This window comes from Scomber scombrus, chromosome 3 (genome assembly GCF_963691925.1).
Source record: "Scomber scombrus chromosome 3, fScoSco1.1, whole genome shotgun sequence".
NCBI classification, from domain to species: Eukaryota; Metazoa; Chordata; class Actinopteri; order Scombriformes; family Scombridae; genus Scomber; species Scomber scombrus.
Genome location: NC_084972.1, coordinates 28,941,582 through 28,958,323, shown reverse-complemented (window position 1 = coordinate 28,958,323; position 16,742 = coordinate 28,941,582). Strand labels below are relative to the sequence as shown.

General features: G+C 37.5%; 1 protein-coding gene across 1 annotated transcript in view; it reads right to left on the bottom strand.

Moving 5' to 3' along the window:
• Window positions 1-1,543: 1,543 nt before the first annotated feature.
• stab1 (stabilin 1) overlaps window positions 1,544-16,742 on the bottom strand; it is a 90,939-nt gene continuing 75,740 nt past the window's right edge. Inside the window, exons 64-70 of the mRNA XM_062416542.1 lie at window positions 13,385-13,491; window positions 11,350-11,469; window positions 9,773-9,907; window positions 9,098-9,202; window positions 5,844-5,993; window positions 4,376-4,480; window positions 1,544-2,015 (exon numbers count right to left, since the gene is read on the bottom strand). Coding sequence (XP_062272526.1) covers window positions 1,947-2,015; window positions 4,376-4,480; window positions 5,844-5,993; window positions 9,098-9,202; window positions 9,773-9,907; window positions 11,350-11,469; window positions 13,385-13,491 — 791 coding nt within the window. The 3' untranslated portion in view covers window positions 1,544-1,946. The remainder of the gene's footprint in view (window positions 2,016-4,375; window positions 4,481-5,843; window positions 5,994-9,097; window positions 9,203-9,772; window positions 9,908-11,349; window positions 11,470-13,384; window positions 13,492-16,742) is intronic.

Here is a 16,742-nt window from a genome sequence, read left to right as displayed (position 1 = left end):
TACGAGCAAGTTAAAGGATAAGGCAGGCGTTCTTCCTTCCTGATTGTTCCTACTGAAGACGTAAATCTTCAAAAACAGATCAAAAAATGTATAGTTAAATTTTTTTAAATGAAGCTCAGAAATGTTCTAAAACATCTGGTTATTGCAGTTTTTAACAAACGTTACTTAAACAGGATGATATAATTGTTGGGGACTGTTTTATGTGGTGTATTAATCCACATTTGTTGCTCGTTCGAGTATTTCCAGCAGCAGGATGGTGTTTATGTGTGATTGAGTCAAAATAAACTGCAGTGTGTGTGTGTGTTTATGGTGATGAGGGAACTTGTCACGCAGTACAACAGTGTGGCTTTGTTGATGTGTTTTTAATAGTTTTTGGACAACAATAGCAGAGAGGGAAGAATATGAACATATGAACAACCAACTCTGCACCTTCATTCAGCTTTTTTTTTTTAGCACCCTGGACAAATAAAACCAAAACCATGCTGGCTTGTATAAAAGGTAAAGGTGGAATTATGATTCTCCAGGCTGTGTGTAGGTGAATGTGTACGTGGGTCGCTCAGAGATGTTTCTGTAGCATTTTTTAATACTTGTCTGATGCATGATTATGTTTGTTTTTCATCTCTGTTTCTGACCCGCTTCCTGTAAGCAATTGAATCCAGCAATTAACTTGAGGATGCACAGATCAGCTCCAAATGTTGTTCAGATTTGGAAGGTGAGCAACAGTGGCTGCTTTTTAAGGTTTATGTGTAACTTTGGAGATGCATAAATCCAGCATTGGGTAGCTGCCCTCAGCTCAGGTGCTCAGAGTAAACTGTGCATTACAGACCAGCTGGTGAACAAAGTGGAACATCTAGCAGCTAAAGAAACATATTTTTCTCGGGAGTTGGAGACTAAACCAGAGCGTGGATGGTTAGTGTGAGCTACATGCAGAGCAACATGATCGTCCCATTGGAGTCGTGTTTTTGTCCACCTGATGAATATAAAATCCAATGCTGTGTCTAAAACTTCGTACTTCTGCACTTACACTTAATATTTTCAGTGCATAAGTATGGAAAAATGTAGTGCACTATGAGTACCCGGATGGTGCACTCAAAACAGTTAAAAAGTTGAGTGTGTAACTATGGACACTTCTCGCCCTCAACAGTCGCTCCATAGCAGAAGGGGAGAGACCACTTTTCATATTGGAAATGGCAGCCGAGGACGTTGTAACTACAGTGAACATTGCCACATTATGCAAATCTAAGTCATACATGTGTTTCTTGCACTAAGCACCACTATACTGTTGTCACATATAGGCCACCAGTAGGTTTCTTGGGTTAATTTAGCAGTCTGTAATGATTTGGTACTGAGATCGATAACGTGAATGCTAACGCTAGCTTGCTAACCGTCATTTCTGGTAAGTGTGCAACGGCAGTGTTTGATTTGAGACAAGACTAACCTGTCTAAATTTGCACACTATGCAAATAAGTACACAGTGTACTATACGGAGATATGTGAGACACAACTCAATATTCAATCTCCTTTTAGCTCTGGTTTGTTCTCCGCCAGCTCCTCTTAAACTAAAAGATGTTCAAACTTTCTTCACCAGCTAGTCTCTCACTTGAGCTGCTGTTTGCTGCTGAAAAAAACAAAACCAGGAGCTAAAAGAGGCTAAAAAGCTCTGTGCAGGTGCAGAGCTGGTTAAAACTGTGCGTTCATAACTCCCATATTTCACATTGTCATATTACACAGAGTCAGCTGATCCATTGGTAATGAAAAATTTGATTAGTGCAGCTTTTAATGGCAATCATTTGATTTTCCTCCCAGAGAGCGTCTGGATATAATTAAACTGACAACGTGTTTGTATTTGGATAGAGATGAACTGAGTAAGAGCTAAACCACGTCAAAGTCTGTTTACTGTGGTGTGGAAACAGACCGACAGCTCCAGTTTTGCTGGTTAACTGGCTCTACTGGTCCAGGTCAAGAATCTTTGGAGTTTCTTCAGGTTCTTCCGACTCCCCCGTCTGACCGGTGTCCTGTAGGATGGACAGAAAACCATCAAATCAAGAAGTAGTTTCCACACAGAGAGTAACTGTCTGTCCTCATATGTCTGGTGGTCATAAATTTTTATTTATATTATTTACGGCCGTTCTCAGATTGTGAATTCAGGGAGTTCAAGGACAGTAAAAGGAAGGAGGAGAAAGTAAAGACAACAGAAAGATAAAGGGTCAAACACAGAGAGAGAAAGGGAAATATGGTGTTTTATCATTACAAACGTTTCTCTTTTCATGTGCTTATGATTGAGCTCTTTTAAAGCACTTTAAATATAAATCTTTCATTTGCACTGTTTATTCTTTTATTAATTTAAATGCAAATCATTATTTTATGCTGCACTCTCATATTTGATGCTCTATTTTAGTCTAGCTTTTTGTTTCCTTTCTGTCTTTCTATTTGTCTTTACTTTGTTTTATTTTTATTATAATTGGGTTTTTTTTTATTGTATGTTTTAATGTTTCCAATTGTTCTGATATTTAGTTTTTATGTAAAGCACATTGAGTTGCCACTGTGTATGAAATGTGGTGAGTAAATAAAGTTGCCTTGCCGATATCTTTTAGATATTGCAGGGCACTTTATCTGGCACTTTTTGCACAGAGCATGTTGTTATTAATTACATATATACACATATATTTGTTTTATTAGTACAATTTTGGGGTATTACTTTACTTTTTAATTACTTTTTAGTTTTTCAACTGGGTAGTTAAAGATGTGTTTTTATGTCATGTTACATGTAGCTGTCTTTACTGTGGATGTAGCTGCTGTAAATAAGCAGTTTCCTGTCAAGGATCAATAAAGTATCAATATATATCTAAATATGACTTCTGTTGGAGTTCAGAGGGCAGGAAGCGATCTGGATATGGTGGTCTTGATTCTCTTCACCTTTGACCTGAGTGCTCTTCTGCTCAAAGAAAATAAATAAGACAAGAAACCAGGCTGGGGTCCAACAGATTAGGGTTGTTGACACTAAACAACAAGAATCACAGGTCAAAGCGTCCTTAATGAACTGTTCACAGATCAGGTTCAAAGTTAACAGACCAAAAAAGCTACAAAAACATCCAGAAACGTTTTCTCGGGCCGCGGCCGGAGTGGCTGAACAGCCGACTCTCTCAACTGTAACTCTACATTATCGTTTGTTATCATGCAGTTCTGACAGCATAAAGGTCTCACAGCTGAAAACAAGTGAAGTCACTGTTCTCCAGATCCTCATAGAGAAGGAATGTGTAAACTACTGAGAGACAACACAACAGTGACAGCGGAGAATCTTTCACACACACATGAAACAGCAGCAGCACAGTGGGAACGAATCAGTGTTTGTGTCCAACCAGGTCCAGATATTTGTTTCTTATCAAAACTACAACACTCAGATATTAACAAATGTTTTGTTTTATGTAGATGGATTTATTATTTTGTGCTGATTCATTTTATTCAAGAGATTGTGTTTTTTGCATTTGCACTGAAATATATTTAAATTAATAATTATTAGCAGTAAGTTTTATGTTTTTAGTTTTGTTTTTTTGTTTAAACGCTAATAAATATTTTCATTTGCTTCAAAGTGTTTTCACTGATATTCCAGTTAAACTAGTTTAATGCAAATTAGTTAATAGTCTGACCGATCCTGGATTTTTTGGACCAATACCAATAAATACCAACAAATAAAATAATTCTGATATTATATGTACAGACTATATAGAGATATACATATTTGTTTGTAATGATTCCTCAAATGTAAGGAAGGTATGATATTTTACAGTTTAACAGTAAACTTTGTTAACATCAGTGCATTAAAACAATAAACTTCTCTGGGAATGTAATAATTATAATCGGCTATGAATTAAAAAAACATCAAACATGGAACGAATTAAACAACATACGCATCTATTAAACTTGAATTAAGAAAAAGGGGTCAAATATACATAAAATACTGATTACATAACTTCAAAAGATCAAACAAAATTATATTGGCACATATCAGACTCACATATTCACAGACACCAATATATCTGTGATAGGTGAATATCGGCTGACTGATATATCGGTCCGGCTCTAATGCAAATATGCGATGATGAAAGAATTTATCTAGTAACAATAACTCTGCTATTCTGTTCGTAGGCGTCTGATGTCACCACGAGGAGGAAGTAGGAGGGAAAACCTCAAGTTTGAATCCATTTGGCCAACATTCACATCCAGCATTATAACAATATATAAATAACAGAAAAACACTAAAATAATCTAATGTGCTATTTAAGAAGAAAACTCTCCAATATAAGCCTGTTTATAAATGAGTTGGTTCTCTGTAGTTAAATCTTAGACTGAGTCAGACTCTGATTGGTCGACTCACCCCAAACGGCTCGGCGAAGGCTCTGGAGCCGCTGTACAGAGGGTTGGGGATGGAGACCAGCGTGGGTCTGGTCCTGCCGCCCGCTGCACCGTCCTCATCCTCATTCTGTGACGGAGGAAACAGGAAGAGCTGTTAGCTGTTAGCAGGGGGGGGGGGGGGCAGTGAAACCAACCAGCAACTAAAAGACTGATAAACACCAGATGTTTTTTGTTTTAATGATTATTTTAAACATCGCCTTCATTAAAATCTGTTCTACATCCTCAAATTCACTGTTGTGTTGATCTCAGTTCAGTGAATCCCTGTGGGGCAAAAGGGAACCAAAGGCTAACAAAAACTGAGTCACTTCCTGGTTTTTGGAAAACAATCTGCAATTCCACGGCTTTCCATCTTACTGCGTTTCCTCTGAATTTGCGGTGCTGTAATGTTAATGTGTTTGTACCGATGGAAACAGGTGGTGACATGACATCTGAAACGTTTTGGTTCCTGGTTGGATGCTCGATTGGCAAATGCCTCATCATTAAATAAAAGATGAGCTATTAAGGATGGGTTCACAATTTTCAAGTTTGTCTCAACAGTCAAAGGCACAAATTAACAGTAAAAATTTGTTTTTCTCGCTGTAACCATTCCTCCTGTTCATACTGACCATTAGAAGATCCCTTCATGATACACTTACAATGTAAGTAATGGAGGCAAAATCCACAGTCCTCCTCCTGTGCATAAATGTATTTAAAGTTTATTTGAAGCTATTATGAAGCTTCAGCTATCCAAATGATTCAAATCAAGTAATTATGTTTCAACATTACAGTCTTTATAGTGTCAAAGTCTCTTTTTGTTACTATACTTCCACCACAGCTCAACAGTGAAACACAAAGAGGGAATTTGATGCTAAAAAGACTCAAAATGTGGCAGATATCCACTTGATATGACTAACTCAGAATGCTGAAGCCTCATATTAGCTTCATAATAACTTTTATATACTTTTTTGCACAGAAGAACTGTGGATTTTGACCTCCATTCACTCACAATGAAAGCACACTTGAAGGAGATCTTTAAATAGTCAGTATGAACAGGAGGAAGGATTACAGCGAGAAAAACCTCTTTCACTGTCTTAAAACAACAGTCCGGTGTCCATATGATCAGATTTGTGAACCTCAGTATCCAAAAAGCACTGATTTGATCTATGATCAGATGTCTATGAGTTATCAACAGCTCCACCAAATAGTGATTTTTTTCCCCCCTCTAAACTTCTCACATGGTTTCATTTCAATAAATGTTCAAATGATCCAAAAATGAAAGATTAGAGAAACAAGTCTGAACAACAGGTTTGTGTATCAGAACTTTGTTTTGATACTTTTTGAATGCTTTTACTTAAATAGGATTTTTCACGCTAGACTTTAAAATACTTGTAATGGACTGTGTGTGTGTGTGTGTGTGTGTGTGTGTGTGTGTGTGTGTGTGTGTGTCTCACTCTGAAGTAGTGAAAGCGGAAGGCGTCTGTTTTGTTTCTGAAGACGTAGTATCCGAGTCCGGCCAACACACACGCCACCAACACTGCCACCAAGATGGCCGACACCGCGCCGCTTGAGTGGGCGTGGCCACGGTAGGAATGATGGGGGATCTGGAGACGAACACATAAAAGTATAAAAACATCAGTTTAAACTGCTGGATATCTGAACATATACACACTATCTGCCCAGCTCTAATAACCATGGCAACAGCTACACTTTGCTGCACTGTCGCCATGGGGACGTGACTCTCTGCTGTGATCATCACCAGCTTTATTTCCCCAGAGGAAGATAAAAAATGCAACTAATTAAAATGAATAATAGATGTTAAGGATCCAGTGAGAAGACAGATATCTATAGTCCGTATATGACCGACCCTGGCTGCCATTTTGGTTTCTTTTATAATCACAGGAAGAAAAATCTGTTAACAGGATGTAGAGGAAGGAAAGATGGCCACCGACACATCACATCCAAGTCGTTAAAGGTTTACAGCTTAGTGTGAAGTCAATAGATTTACTTCTGTTTTTAAGGTTTTGGCAATTTCAGTTTTTAAGGAATATTTCCAAATTCTCTGATTCCAGCTCCTTAAAATGTGAATATGTTTGGTTTCTTTAATCTTCTTTGATGATAAACTGAACATCTTTGGGTTGTTGACTGTTGGTATAAAACAAGACATCTGAGGACGTGACATTGGGTTTTGGGAAACAGTGATCGATATTTTTCCACCAATTCAATTAAGTAAGACAACAATTGACAGATTAATTGATAATGAAAATAATCGTTATTTGTAGCTGTGCATTTGAGGTTTTGTGTGATTGGATTTAAACTGAAATGTGATTTTGCTCAGAAATCAGTGTACGTGTATATATATATAGAAGCTGATAATTCTGCTTTATGTTTATTACTGAGGTTATAGTGGATGATGGTGATGGTGGAGTATTATATTGAATGGTGTTCCTAATATTTTGTCCACTCCATTAACATACATGAGGGGGGCAAAATATTAAGAACACCAGTCAATATAATGCACCCCAGTATGTCACTACCACTTAGTACGACCTCAGTAATAAACATAAAGTAGAATTATCACTTTTCTGCCAATGTCAACAATGATGGAAAATGTATAAACATCATAATAGTACAATTTATGGCAGAGCTGTTGTATTAGATTGAATTAGATTGCACAGGTTTACCTAATGAAGTGACTGGTGAGTGTATATCCTTGATGTTTGTACTGACTTGTGTATTTATTGGGTTTAAGTTGTAATTATCAAAAAGAAAAATTTTTGGTTTCAATTAATTTTTCTGCAGTACTGCCGTCGCCACAACATTCAATTTTTTTTTAACCAACTTTTGGGCTGAAGTCACAATGTCGGTACCGTAATTTAACTGGTGCAACATTTATATTTCGTTAGGCACTAAAAACTGAAGAGGTGTGTGAACCAGTAGAGAGTGACGCGGGAGAGCACATATGTGGTCAAAGAAATGACAGATTACTACTTTAACAGACAAAACCTGAAGATCCAGATATTTCAGCCTGAGAGAAAAAGGTATTAAATTCTCTAACCACAGTCAGCCTGAGAGGGATGAGGACGAATGTAAAGAACGTGAACTTTAGGTGAACTAAACATGATTAATTTATAGGGAGAATAATAATTAGTTTAGCTAAAGGCTTCAGATTAATTTAATCTGATGTGATCAAATCTTATCTTCTATTTTCTGTCCCGTATCATGAATATTGATCAGCTGGATGTTATCAGGATGAAAATGTTTTAAAACTCTTCATTTCTTTAAAGTGTACCAAGAAACTAAACATAGCCATCTGCTCTCTGCCCACAACTCTTGCTGTTGCCTAGCAACAACAGACAGAACATCCTATTAGGGAGCAGATGGGAGAGGAAAGGTTGTCATGGCGCCTCCTGGTGGCTGCGATTAACGAACTGTGGCAGTTCACGTTACAGCAGATATTTAAAGGTGTACTGTGCAGGGTTTGTAAACACTTGGCCCCTCCTCCCCGATCAGCGAGATACACAGAGAGAGCAGCAGTGAGCAAGCGAGCTAGAGTGAATGAAGAGAGCGAGAACAAAGCTGTGGATTAGATAATAAACACACTGACGTCCCTCCACACAACTCTGCCTTCTGTGGGAAGGTGCAGCAAGCATATTGCTGGATTTGGTGTGAATGCAGAGCTTCATCCTGTCCGTTGTGGCCTTTCTGCTCCGTCTGTGTGTAGCTCAGTGCAGCTCTCCAGCCTCTTTATACATCCATGACACACAGGACTGAGACAGCAATGTAACCTGGATGCTACGAGTCCCGACCTCACATTATATACTGTTATTGGCTGAGGGATCCTCATATCCTGCTGTGTCGCGTCAGAAACAGAAATGGACGTGTACACCAGCTAAAGCAGCTGTAACATGAAAACTTTAGTACTGCACAGCTACTTATCAGTCCAGTATACCACCATTAAGTTGTTTCCATTTGCCTGTTTTTTTCATATTAAATGATGCATTAAAAGACATGAATGGAAACAGAAAATGTAAAAAGGCTCAAGTTTCGATGCTTCACTGAGGTAGAAAAAATTGGTGTACTGAAGATCTGAAGCCACCTTTTTTCTTTTTACTCTAAGTTTCTAGGTTCGGATGAAACACAGCATTTACACACGAGGGGAAAAAACACAGATTTGTCCTGTTCTTTGTATTTCCTGCTGCATGAATTGGATGTAATGAATGAAGGAAAAAACTAAATGCAGAAGAGGAAAAAGAAACTGAAACAGCGTAAATTATCTGTAGAGTGATTGATGGTTATTTATTTCTGCCTTAGAAACGTAACCAACGTGATACAAGTATTATTTCTATCATTCACAGCTTTGTTCTCGCTAACGCCGCCCTCTCTTCTCCATTCATTCGCTCTCTAGATCGCTCCACCCTTCAGCTTTAATTTAACTATAATTGTAAATATCCAGTGCAATATAGTTTAGGATTGTATTTTTATATATATTTCTTCTGCTAATTCTATATTTATCTTTTTATTTCTGTATTTATCTTGTCGGTTTTTTGCTCTTTGTGCTCATCTTTGGGCTGCTGTAACAATTTCCCCTCAGGGATGAATAAAATATGTGTAAGTCTCTCTCTCTCTCTTTATAGGTGTACGCATTTTGAAGATGTGTGCATCAGTGACACAGTCAGCATCTCTGGATTAAACCATTTAAACTCACCGGTAGGGGGGGTGCTGTCAGCGGGGCCTCGATGATATGGATGATGCCATTTATAGCAGGAATGTCCCACTCCAACAGCAGCCGCTGGTTCACCAGTTTACGGCTCTGATGGAAGTCAAATAAATTCAAATTTAAAAAAAAAATGTCACAGACGTCCATTAATCCAGTGGTTTCCAATTTTTTTTGGTCTGTGACCCCTTAAATAAAGAAAAGTCTACCTGTGACCTCGTCAAATGTATTTTCTACCAATTAAGTTACTAATCCTGATTAATCTGTGAATGGTTTTGTCCATAAAATGTCAGAAAATAGTGAAAAATTTCAGTTAAAGTTCCCCATAGTCCAAGGTTTTTTATGACAGTCATTATCATTTGATTATCCAAGTAGTTGCTGATTAATCTTTTCTTGATCAACAACTTGACTAAACTCGCAGCTCTAGAAACAGGATTATTTTGTTTTATTTGAATAAACTTTCAAAATACAGTGATCTACATGAAACGAAGCAAAAATGAGGAGAAAGTTTCACAAAAAAAATAACTTTGGGTTGTTTTCCCCCCTTGAATCTTGTCCTGTCATCTCGGGACCCTTTAATTAATCCAGCGACCCCCATGTTGGAAAACACTGTATTAATCCAAACACAAAAATATAAGTGAGAAGTGAGAAGTGTCTGTTTCTGACCTCATTGTTGCCGTGGGTAACAGTTATGTTGAACCCAAGCCTGGATGCGATGACTTCCTGGTGTCTCAGCTCCTTGAATGATCGTCTACTGTGATTGGCTGAGATGTGATACTCAAGATCTCTACCAGACAGAGTCTATAAAACACACACACACACACACACACACACACACACACACACACACACACACACACACACACACACACACACACACACACACACACACACACACACACACACACACACAGAAAACAGATTAGATGTCATTGACAGCTCTTTTAATTGGAAACTGCTGGTATCCTGATTCAGTTAATTCAGTTCTAAAGGTTAAAACGTAATTATGTAAAGGTTAATATGTGTTGGAGCGGATCAGTCTACTTCCAGGGTCAGGGTTATATAATTGACACATCCTTCAGTATAAGTCTGTACTCCAGGTCCTTCACTTGTTAAAAACCTTGAAACATGAGTGTACTCTCCAGGCTCCATAGCTTTTTCTAGACTGGCCAACAACCACAGAGATGATTAACCAATAACCTCATTAAATGTTATTTGGTTGTTATTGATTACTGGAAAGATAAACGTAGTATCATTAGAAAATTAAGTAAAAATGTATTTCAGTCACAAATCTAAAGTGGTTTAAACCTTTAAAAAAAAAAAATCTCCAATACAGAAACCACTTTGTTTGACTTTGACCTATTGAAACATGACTTTGTGGAGTTCCCCAGGGCTCAATCATTGGGCCTCTCTTTTTTATCTGTACTGTAACAGTGAGGCCTTGTCTGTGAGTGACTCAGTCAATGATGAAGTTACGGGGGGTGGGGGTGGGGGCTCTTAAATACATAACTGTGATGGAAACAGAGGACAGTGTGACACATAGTGACTGTATTTCCTGCTCTCAGCTCTCAGCGGAGCAGAGAAGTCGACTAAACTCCAGTTTAAACAAACACATACCAGCGTCTCTAGGTAATACATGAGACTGATGTAGGCTGTTACATCATTTTAATAACTGGGCAAAGATGAGCCTCCTGATTTGTTTGCATTCAATGCTGTAAACACTTCCATTTATTAATTTTCACCACAGCCTCCAGATGAACATTTAATATTCATGAATTCAAATAATAGACACTACCACTGACTGTCACTGCACAGCACACCCATACATGGTCCAGACATGTACTAGATTTAGATGTTTCCATTTGTGCTTCAATATTTTGAGTTTTGTGTTTTTATTAAATGTCTTATTCAGTATTTCTAGATGTTTTTGTGTAGCGCCTTTTTAGTTGCCTTTGTGGATGAAATGCATGACAGAAATGCCTTAAATCCTCATATTGTAACTATTAAAGAGTAATACTTATATTACTCAATGGGAAATTATAAGAGCTGACCATGAAGCTGATGCACAGACTGTTACATAAAACAATAATAAAAAAACAAAACATAAAAAAACAGTTTTTTAGGTTAATTGTTATTATAGCACCAGTCAAAAGTTGGACATACTTTCTCTTTCAAGTGAATGGGAAGGTGCGTCTAAGGTTTTGTCTAGTGATGTATATATATACTATATAAATTTGGCTTACCTGGTTTGGGGCAAAGCCGGCATCATGAGGAACAAACAGCGTGACCTCAGATTTTCTGTGAGATAAATATTCAACGAGCTGTTTGCCCTGCAAGGACGAATCACTGTAGTCCAACAGGAACTACAGTGAGAGAGAATAGGGCAGTGGTGTTATTAAATTCATTCAATCATTCTTATTTAGTTATGAATATTTAATGTTACAGAGAAAAAGATTAAAGCATTTTCAAGCACAAAAACATTAATTCGGAACAGGAGGACGACAAAAGAGGAAATTAAGCTTATCATGAAGGATAACATGTTTATTTTTGTGTGTGTTTTTCAATCCTGTTTTATGTTCAGTCATAAAGTGAGTACACCCCTGTGTAATATAAACAGATTATATAGACTAAATTGAAAATACAGGCCTTAAAGTTCAACTTCAATGCAACAAAAGTGAGGACATCTGTGACTTCCACTTAAGACTAAATGTCTGAACAAATAAGAAAGCAGATTGTGAGACTTCATAAAGATGGGAGAGGGTACAAGATCATCAGCAGGCTACTGAACAGAGGCTAAAACACAGCAGCAGTCAGCAGGTACAAGAGGACCCACACTACTAATAACAGAAGGTGTAGTGGCCGCCCTCGACAGAAGACTATATGCACAATTCACTATTTATGCAGCTTTACATTGAAAATAAGGACGAAGAAGTGTTTCTGACTTGGCACAAGGATTAACTGTGGAAACTGGTGTTTCCGTGAAGGATATTACATGAATTCAACCTCTACTGATGACGCCCAAAAAGAAAACAATTTCATACAAAGTGGCACAAAACTGCAACTTTAAACTTTGCCAAAGAACATGAGAAGACGTTTGATGACTATTGGCAGCACGATCGTTGTTCAGATGAAACCAAAATAAATGAGTTTGGAGCAGCATGTTTAGTGTGGACTTGTTGAGGATTACCGCAGTGACTGCACAGTGAAACATGGAGGTGGGAGTGTGACTATAAGGGGCGGCATGACTGCAAAAGACGGCACTATGAATGAATGAAAGGATGACTCCAAGTCTCAGGGAGCTTGGCAGGAGAGGAATTTTCCAACATGACAATGATCCCAAACACACTGTAAACATCACAAGAGTTTTTAAAGAAAAAAGACAGCTATGACCTGGAAAAGTATGTTCATTGACCTGGATCTAATAAGACACCTTTGGAGTATTTTAAATAGGAAGGTAGAGCAAGAAAAAAACCCTCCAGCAAAGAGCAGCTGAAAAAATGATCTCAAGAGATTTGTGAAAGACTGGTATCATCTCTGCTCACTAATGAAAGGCGCGCTGAGTTATGTTGCAGTTCGTTCTTAAATATGAAGCTTTCATTGTAGCCTCGTTTTTCAAGTGAATTGACTTCTTGGGTTTTCCTCGAAAAACAAATAAATTTGCATTAAATGGGAAGGATTTGTTATTATTTAACATTATAGTGACATTAACCAGGAGTGTACTTTTTACAGTAAGAGTTATCTCTCGTTATATGCCAAAACAAAATCATTTCTGAGTGTTTGTTTATGAAATTCATGGCCTCTTCTCTTCCTGTAAAACGTTTTCATATGTTTGACTCATCTTGAACTTGGGAGCTTTTACAAAAATGTATCCAATCAAATGTGATTTTGGGCGACAAGCTAACGTCATATGAAACCACACGGGTTGAAGTAGCGAGCAGATCACAGGAGGAAGTGTGTTTTACATCAGTGGGGAAAAAAAACAAAAAAAATGTTTTCATTTCAAAAGAATGTGGCTGAGGTTTTAATTTATTCCTCCTCCTGATCTCACTACACAGAGAGGGAGGTGCGTGTGGAGGCCAACAGGGTCAGATTTGATTGGATGACCTGAAAACTGAAAATACTGAAAGAACTTATAATGAATTATCCTTACAAGGAGACATATTATGCACATCTCCAGGTCTATATTTATATTCTGGGGCTTTACCGGAATATATTTGCATGATTTACAGACGTGTCCCCTTTAACAACGACTGTAAATGGTCTAACTGTCACACTCACCTTATAAAAGATGGAGAAGTTAGTGTATGTTGCAAGGACGCTGGTCAGGACGCCGTTACAGAAGTCTCCGTTTCCGATGTAACCAGCGAGACACACACACGACACATCTGCACACACAGACGCACACATGTTAACACTACTTTTTACACACAGGGGCTTTAACAGAAGAAAGAGTGTCTTCAGGTTTGGAGTTTTTAGTCTAATGTTGTGTCTTAATTTAGTCATCCAGAAGTGAGGATTTTATTGATTTTTACAGTTAAGTGAACATCATCTATTAATCCAGCAGACTTTAATATTCTGGAGAATTCCCACCACAGTGAAATAAACTGAGATATCAAACTCTTTCACAATAACACAATCATATGAATTCATTGATCTGTTGGAATTTAAAAGTTTATGAAAGACCCCACATTAGTTTTATTTACTTTACAGTTCTGTTCATTACAGAGTCTAATATGTTGGATTTTTATAAAAACAGGTTATTTGGTGTTGTCAAGAAACCAAACTAAATATCATTGTAACATTCAAGATTTTTTCTGACTTAATAAAGACAAAACTTTTAATCCATTAGTTTAAAAAAACTAGGCGACAGACTGAACAATAATGAAAATAATCCTTAATTAGGCCAACACTGAAATCACAGCTTCAGAGTGATACAGACACTTCCAACACCCCAAATATTATGCTGGAAGATTTTAATCGCTGTAACTTAAAGAAAACATTTTATCAGCTGTCTTATGTGCCATACTAAACCTCTGGACCTGTGTTGCAGCTCCATAAAGAGAGCATATAAGTCTGACACACGCCCTACCGTTAAATCATTCGATCACAATACTGTACATCTTCTACACGTTTAAAAGACTGTTGAGAGAGATGAAGGTGAATGTCTGAGATGAAGTTTCCTCTCTTGCCCTGCAGGAGTACTTCGACTGCACAGACTGACTTCACCGATACACTCGATGCATTAAAGGACAAGACTGAAGCTCCTCCAGCTGTGACTGAAATGCGTAAAAAACACTTCAGACTCACCGAGTTTAGTAAGAGTCCTGGGCCTGATAATATCTGCCACCAGGGTTTTAAAACCTGCGCTGAACAGCTGTGCAGCATCTTTCATTTTATTTTAACACCATCCATCTCTTCAGCAACAGAAGGTCCACAAGTTATGGAAACATTACACAATTGTCCCAGTTGTTGAGACTAAAACCCCTGTGACATTAAATGACTTCAGGCCTGTCATGTTGACATTCTTAATTATGAAGACACACGAGAAGCTCGTTAAAATTAGCTTTTATCGCAGGCGGAGAAATCCCTCAATCCCCTGCAATTTGCATACATGTCTGGTGGAGGCGTGGAGGATGCTGCTATCACACTACACACAATACTATGTTTTCTGTAACGCCACCTTGATGAGACAAAAGCTGGTCAGGTTCAGGTTGTTGTTTATAGATTGTTTTATAACTTCTGACACTATTCGCCTTCATCTATTAGCAGAAAAGTCATCGAAGTCGTCTTTTAAAACTGGATTTTATTCCTGGCTTTTGATTAAGAAAAATGAGCCTTGTTGTTCTGTTTTTATAATATTTGTTTTGATGTTTTAAAATTTTGTTCTACTTTATTTTGTTATCATCATCATTCTATAAGTTTTATCTTCTTATCAAGTTTATTCGGATGTTTTTTTGGTCTTTTAATCTCTTTTTTAACTTAGTTTTAGTCTAGCTTTTAATAAACGTTTTCTCTTATTCTCTGATGTTTTTTAATTTATTGTTTTTTTTAAATTTTTTTTTTTAAATTTTTCTCTTATTTACTTTATTTCAATTTTTTAAACATTTTTATCATTCTTATTTTCTCTTTTATGTTGCCCTTGTTCTACGCTTGTTCTGTCTTGTCATCAGCTTGTAAATCAAATGTGAAGTACTTTGTACTACATTGTATGAAAAGTGCTATATAAAGTTTTATTGATTGATTGATTGAATCTAGACGGCTGAGTACTGAACTTATTAACTGATAGGTCCCAGTGTGTGAGGGTAAATGGCTCTTACTCCAATCATCTTCCACTGGTTCTCCTGAAGGCTGCTCTCTCTCTCTCTCTCTCTCTCTCTCTCTCTCTCTCTCCACTACTTTGCATCTTGTACACCCGTGACTGTCGCAGCAACCACACAATCAGACACATTATCAAATTTGTGGATGATTCTGTGATTTTAAGTCTTTTTGAAGGAGAGGAGCAACATCACGGGCCTGTGGTTAATGATTTTGTATCTTGGTGTGATGAGTCCTTTCTCCAATGTGTTAAAACTAAAGACATAATGATCAGCTCTAAAAAGACTCTTCCATCAAAGGTGCTGACATTGAGCTGGCGGACAGCTATAAATACTTTGGTGTTGTTGCTTCGCTGTGTGTGAAGCTCGTGTTACTCCCGCCATGAAAAAAATGGTCCAACATGACATTTTTTTGTGAGAATTTTTTTTTCTTTTAATGTTTCCTCTGAGATGACGACTCTCTCTTCTATAGAAGTTTTATTGAAGCAGTTTTAATGTTCTGTATTGTTGCTTGGTATCATAATTTGACTCTGGTCAATAAAAACAGGCTCAGTAGCCTCATCAAAGGGAGGAGTCAAGCCCAGCTTACCGACCTTAAAAACAGGCAGGTGTTCAGAGAGGCTCGCTCCCCTCTGGAGCTCAGACAGTTTGAACTGTTACCCTCAGGCTGTTGGTCGAGGGTGCTCGTTATTAGGACTTAAAGATATAAAGTTTCCTTTGTTCCTGCTGCCACTGACTTCAGCACTTTGACCCTGATGCTGAATAAACTCCTTTAAATCCCTTTTTCCTCTTAGTCCTGTTGTTTTTTGTTGTCCGTCTGTGTTTTGTTGTTTTATTTTTATACGATTTGTGTGTTTGTATATCATGGCAGCAAACAAATTGACCTGTGAGGGACCATAAAGATACTGTGAACTTATAAACAAAGCCTTATAAACAAGTATTTTTTTATGCAGTTAAAAGTCTAAATATGAAAATCAGATCTTGCTTGATTCCCTCTTGCGGGTATCATTGTGTTGATAGAAGTTTAATACTATTCAGCTTGCAGATGGTGCTAAAGTAACATTTAAACATGATATTTCTGCAGTTCTGTTGTCTTTAATAAAATTAATTTTCGTACAAAAGTTCTCCACGAGAATATAAGATATATATTTATGTACTGGACCAATAGCTCCACCTTGTGGCCAACAAACTACTACCAACATACTACTTATTAACTGCCATCTCTCGTCGTGTATATTGGGATGCTGAATAAGTCTATAGCATTCAATACCATTTCACCTGTAGGTGGCGCTAAAGATTTTTTTATATATTGCAGCCTGCAG